The sequence below is a fragment of the Vitis vinifera genome, chromosome 19 (assembly GCF_030704535.1).
Source record: "Vitis vinifera cultivar Pinot Noir 40024 chromosome 19, ASM3070453v1".
NCBI classification, from domain to species: domain Eukaryota; kingdom Viridiplantae; phylum Streptophyta; class Magnoliopsida; order Vitales; family Vitaceae; genus Vitis; species Vitis vinifera.
Genome location: NC_081823.1, coordinates 12,236,265 through 12,242,239, shown reverse-complemented (window position 1 = coordinate 12,242,239; position 5,975 = coordinate 12,236,265). Strand labels below are relative to the sequence as shown.

Genomic DNA, 5,975 nt, shown 5'->3' with positions numbered 1-5,975 from the left:
ATATTTCATCTACTATAAATTAACCTTATAAGACATTTTTTTTATAAGGTGTATGAGTTTCATTATAAGAATTATTGCTGATAAGAATGCATCTAGTATATGATGCTAATTCATTGGGATGCCTTACTAATATAGAAATCAATATAGTAGAATAAAGACAATGCTTCGAACACTAATAAGTTTGTTCCAAAATGTATGTGTCATAGTTATGCATTGAAATTACAATATAAGTACACTAAAAGTACAATAACACATGCTTTAATTTTGTTTTTTCATAATTATCAATACTAATTTTTTATTGTAATATTTTCTTAATAATCATATTGTAAAAAACAATTGATAATTTATGAAAGTTTATATAAGAAAACTTTGTCTTCAATACATGAATGAAACAATATTTGTAAAATTATTTTATTATTATTCTTATTGTATAAGTTATACATAATATTTAAAATTTTTTGAAATAATAATTATAATAATAATAACAATAATAATAACTAATGAAACAATAATTTGTAAATTAATTATTATATTATTTATATATGTGTTATTATTATTATTATTATTTTTTGATAGGTTATATTATGTTTATAAAATAACAATAACAACAACAACAACAATAATAATAATAATAATAATAATAATAATAATAATAATAATAATAATAACTAGAAGAAGAAAAAAATAGAGAAAAGAAAAAAATAAGTGTTGTAAAACGAGGATAAATGCAATGCAAATAAAAACAGAGAACAACTATATACTATTTTAATAATAATATAATGGGGAGGAAAGAACCAGAAAAGAGAATTAATTGAGTTGAAAGAATGAAATACATAAAGAATAAGAGAGAGGATTTCTTTCTTTCCTTGGGATACATCTTATAGGGGATTGGAAACTGTTTTATAAGCTTTCCAAATGGCTTCCATTAATGAATATTAATGGAAGTCATAAATAATATTAATGAAGATTTAATATAATAAATGTGGTGGTATTCATTACTTCATTTATAACACTTTTCCTTGGATGTCCACCACATTAGAAGAATATGTCTCATTAAAACCTTGCTAGTAAAAAACCCTATAGGAAAAACCTAGCGAAGGAAAAAGAGTACAATATTCTAATAATTCTTTAAGTTGCTCTTGATATGTTAGGACTGTCTCATTAAAAACCTTGCTAGTAAAACCTAACGGGATAAAACCTAGACGAAGGGAAAAAAAGTATAGTACACTAACATCCTTTTACAAGCATACTCACCCTCATGTCGATATCCTTGAGTTGATGCATTCCAATCTTGTGTATTAACTTCTTGAATGTTGAGGTTGGCAATGACTTTGTGAATAAATCTACTAGATTATCACTTGAGCGTATTTGTTACACATCAATTTCACCACTCTTTTGATGTTCATGTGTATAAAAGAAATTTGATGAAATGTGTTTAGTTCTATCTCTTTTAATATGACCCCCTGTTATTTGTGCAATGCATGCAACATTATTTTCAAATAATATTGTCGGATCACTCTTGATAGATAAGAGTCCACATGGTTCCCGAATATATTGGATTATAGATCTTAGTCATATACATTCACAACTTGCTTCACGAATTACAAGAATTTTTGAATGATTTGATAATGTGGCCATCATTATTTGTTTGACAAATCTCCATGAAATAGTAGTATCATTGCAATTAACCATATACCCTGTTTGTGACCTACCTTTATGTGGATATGAAAAGTATCCTGCATCTGTATATTTATGCAATTTTTACTTGATTCCCTTGAGTAAAATAGACCCACATCAATAGTTCTGCAAAGATAGCACAATATATGTTTGATACCATTTCAATGTCTTTGAGTTGGAGTGGAACTGTATCTTGCTAATAAATTGACAAAAAAATGAATGTTTAGACATGTACAATTGGCAAGATATATAAGTGCACCAATAGCACTAATATATGGTACTTTAGGACCAAGTAATTCTTCACATTTTTTGCAAGGCCGGAATGGGTCCTTTTTCACATCAAATGATTAGAAAACTATTGGAGAAGTTAAAGGATGCACTTTATCCATATAAAAATGCTTTAAAATTTTCTTAATGTACTAAAACTCCATTTGGAAAATGCTCGATTTGATAACAATAGAAAATTTTGTTTTTCCAAGATCTTTCATCTCAAATTCCTTTTTTAAGTAATTTTTTTGTTTTTATGAGTTCTTTAGGAGTTCCAATAAGATTTAAGTCATTAACATACACTACAATAATTGCAAATCCGGTTTCTGATTTCTTAATGAAGATGCATGGACATATAGGGTTATTCACATACCCTTCTTTTAGTAAGTATTTACTAAGGTGATTGTACAACATGCGTCCGACTTACTTTAATCCATACAAGGATCATTGTAACTTGATTGAGTACATGTTACAAGTCTTTGTATTATTTGTTTCAGGCAATTTAAATCCTCCAGGGATTTTCTTATATATATCATTATCTATGGATCTATATAAATATGTTGTAATAACGTCCATGAGACACATATCTAGTCCTTATGAGACTACCAAACTAATTAAGAAATGAAATGTGATTGCGTCCATGATGGGAGAGTATGTTTTCTCGTAGTCAATACCTGGTCTCTAAAAGAAACCTTGTGCTACTAATCGCCTTTATATCTTATGATTTCATTACTCTCATTGTGTTTTCATACAAATACCCATTTTTACCTAACAGGTTTTACTTCTTCAAGTGTTTAGAGTATAAGTCCAAACAATTCTCGTTTTGTTAATAAGTTTAACTTTTCTTGCATAGTTTCTTTCCCTTTTGGCCAATCATTTCTATGTCGGCATTCTTCCATATTTCATGGTTTGGAATCTTCATCATTTCTTATGATACATGGGCCACTTGAAAAGTGAAAAATATTGTTAATTGTAATATTATTTAAATCCCATTTTACTCCCATGTGTACATAACTTACTAAAATCTCACAATTTTTAGGTATTTGTGCCTCTTCAAGGGCTTCTTGTTCAATATGTGCCTTTTCAAGAGCTTTTTGTTCAATATGTGCCTCTTCAGGTGCTTTTTGCATTATTCGTGCCTCTTTTGGGGCTATAGATTTATCAATTTTAGATTAATCAGTCATTTTAACGACCTCTTCTAAAGTACAAAGTTTTTCTTGTGTTCTCATCTTCTAGGAAGTTATATCCTTTGAGCTGACAAGTCTACCATGCTTCAAGCAAATCTTAGATTCATTTGTTAATTGTTCTACAGTGACATCAATCTGTGTTGGAGTATTTGTAGTCGGGATATGTGACTTTGTCACTTTCTTTGTATTAATGAATGCATTTGTGTAGACCCCCATTTTGGGAGCACTTTCTTTTTGAATTTGTTGCAGCTTATTTGGCCAGATGGAGCATTTCTAGGAGGCCACGTGTCAATCCCTGATTGGCTATCATGGAATCAGAACAGTGTTTTTGAAAGCCAATCAGAGATTGACACCTGGCAAGGAGGAATCTGCAAAAGCTGCAGGTTGTTGAGGGGAGCAGAGGAGAGAGTGCTTTTGGGGCTGCCAGCTGTATGGTAGTGGGGACGGTACCTAGGGCTGCAGGAGGGTGGTCTGAGAGCAAGCCGTTAGAGATAGATTTTGGGAGGAAAACAGAGGGAGGAGGAGGTTTTTCGGGGGGAGCCGAGAGAGGAAGTTAGCAGGGCAGGGGAGGAACCGCTCAGGTTTGATCCTTCCTCACTTTAAATTCTCCAGTATTACTGCATTACTAGGTTTCCGGCTGATAGTGGATGCTTGCTTTGGTCATCTAAGCTGTTAAACTTGCTTTTCATTGTTACTTGTTGAGCATCTTTATTTCTCTGTATGTATTTACAATGGTTGCGCTACTTATTAGCGTGTTAAGATTCTCCCACCACTTTGTTTTACAAGTCTCTTAGTATTCGTGAAAATGGAGTTTGGATTTCAAGGCATCGTTCTTCCTCATGCATGCTCTGTTTTTATTTATTTATTTATTTTTCTTCATTCTCTTTCCCCTGTTCTTGTTATCTCTCTCTTGGAGTGTTGAGCATCTTGTTTGGGTTTGGCTGTCTAAATCGGGGGTTACTTTGAGGGGTCTTGGCATCAGAAATCTTCAAGATACTGCCATGTTTCTTGTAGAACAAGTGGAAAGACAACAAGCTTAAGATATTGAGAGGGGAAGTATTCACAGTCGTTTTTGAGAAAACAGAGGAGAATGGGAAGTACCGATGGAGCCACTTACGAAGGGTACACTTATGAGGAGCTTGAGAAGGAACCACACTAACAATCTGAAAAGTTCCAGATCTCAATCACTAGTGCTGATGGCTTTATTGCCTTTCATATTGCTCGGAGTCTGAAGACGGAGGGCCACTACATTATTGCTTCTGACTGGAAGAAGAGAGGGCTTATGACTGAAGATGTGTTCTGTCATGAATCCTATCTTGATTGATTTCAAGGTGATGAGCAACTGCTTGAAGGTCACTATTGGGTTTGACCATGCGTTTAACCTTGTTGCCAATATGGGAGGAATAGGGTTCATCTAGTCCAACCATCCAGTTATTATGATGATCAGCTTCGGCATGCTTGAGTTTTCCATGATCAATGGGGGTTAAGAGGGTCTCAAGATGCTTATGGATTGGAGAAACTCGTTGCGGAAGAATTGGGTAAGCAGGTTCATGGGTATATGACGAGGATTGGGTTTGATCTGTTATCATTTGCAGCTAGTACGCTTGTTCACATATACACATTGTGTGGGAATATTAAGAAGACAAGACATGTTTTCAATGAGATGCTGAGACTAGATTTAGTACCATGGACTTCCCTAATTATTGGTTATGTTCAGAATGCCCAAGCTGACGAGGCTCTTCAGTTCTCTGGGCTGCTATTCAAATCAAGAACTCAACCTGATCACATTACCTTTGTCGGGGTTCCTTCTATTTGTACTCATGTTGATTTGGCCTCTGTGTCTCCCTGCACCGAGACGAGTCAGATTTCAAGAGGAGTGGAGCATGCAGTAGGGATGAAAATGACAACGGCTTCCCGTTCCCACTAGGCTACAATAGTTTAGTGGAGAGGTATCCACGCATTGGAAAGGATCACTTGGTAAAGCTCCTGAAGCAGAGGCTTTTCTAACAGAACCATAGAAAGACGAATTTGGCATGTCCAAACAGGGTGCAACTGAGGTTATATTTAGTGAGGTGGAAAATGAGAATCCAAAGGAAGCAGAATGGTTTCCAGCACCAGAAAGGCAAGAACGAATTGCCCAATTGCAAGCAAAACTGTTCCATGCAGCTGCACCACCCAGTTTAGCTGTTCAGATGGATGGTTCATATGTACCGAGAAATAATCTGGAGGAAGCAATCCTACTTTTGATGATTCTTATGGAAAATTTTACCTTGTGGAGCAGATTCTGGGCGAGGTAGATGCTCTAGAATGGGTATATCATGAGAGGGAGGTATACCCAATTTGGCTCTGCCCACATCGATTGTACAAGCTTCCTGTCGAAACAATGATATATCCTGAACCAGGCTTTGAGCTGCCTCGCAAACAGGGTGACACGCATTATGCCCAGATGTACACAGATGTGGAGATGTACTATGCGCCAGGGCCTGTCTTGAGGGGATAGTCTCTTGGCTAGTTTCATGCTGGGATAAGGAATCACAATAGGTGCAGGATTGGCTTATTACCCAATAGATACAGCGCGTAGAAGGATGATGATGATCTCAGGCGAAGCTGTCAAATACAAGAGCTCTTTCGATGCATTCTCACAGATCCTGAAGAATGAAGGTGCTAGATCACTCTTTAAAGGTGCTGGATGCGTTCTGGTACATGCCAGATGAGCAGAGAAATCCACTATGAAGGATGCTACTGCTAAGATACTTGCCCGTTCTAAATGATCAGAGTGAGGTTGAATTCTCCTTGATACCTACCTCTGCACATGCATGGTTGTCCAAAGCTCCTTTTAAAGCC

At 35.3% G+C, this 5,975-nt stretch overlaps 1 protein-coding gene across 1 annotated transcript; it reads left to right on the top strand.

Annotated features, from left to right (window-relative positions):
* Positions 1-2,565: 2,565 nt before the first annotated feature.
* Positions 2,566-5,058, top strand: LOC104877687 (pentatricopeptide repeat-containing protein At1g74600, chloroplastic-like). The gene is made up of 5 exons (XM_010646463.1): positions 2,566-2,595; positions 2,984-3,061; positions 3,381-3,560; positions 4,463-4,539; positions 4,620-5,058. Exons 1-5 carry the CDS (start codon positions 2,566-2,568, stop codon positions 5,056-5,058), a joined length of 804 nt encoding a protein of 267 aa, XP_010644765.1.
* The last annotated feature ends 917 nt before the right edge of the window (positions 5,059-5,975 follow it).

Bases quoted from the DNA above. Each gene is read 5' to 3' on its own strand.
- LOC104877687 (XM_010646463.1), top strand. From the start codon at position 2,566: ATGAAATGTGATTGCGTCCATGATGGGAGA. The intron at 3,062-3,380 runs GTGCTTTTTGCA...AATTTGTTGCAG, and splicing joins TTCAATATGTGCCTCTTCAG to CTTATTTGGCCAGATGGAGC. The intron at 4,540-4,619 runs GTTCATCTAGTC...ATGGGGGTTAAG, and splicing joins GCCAATATGGGAGGAATAGG to AGGGTCTCAAGATGCTTATG.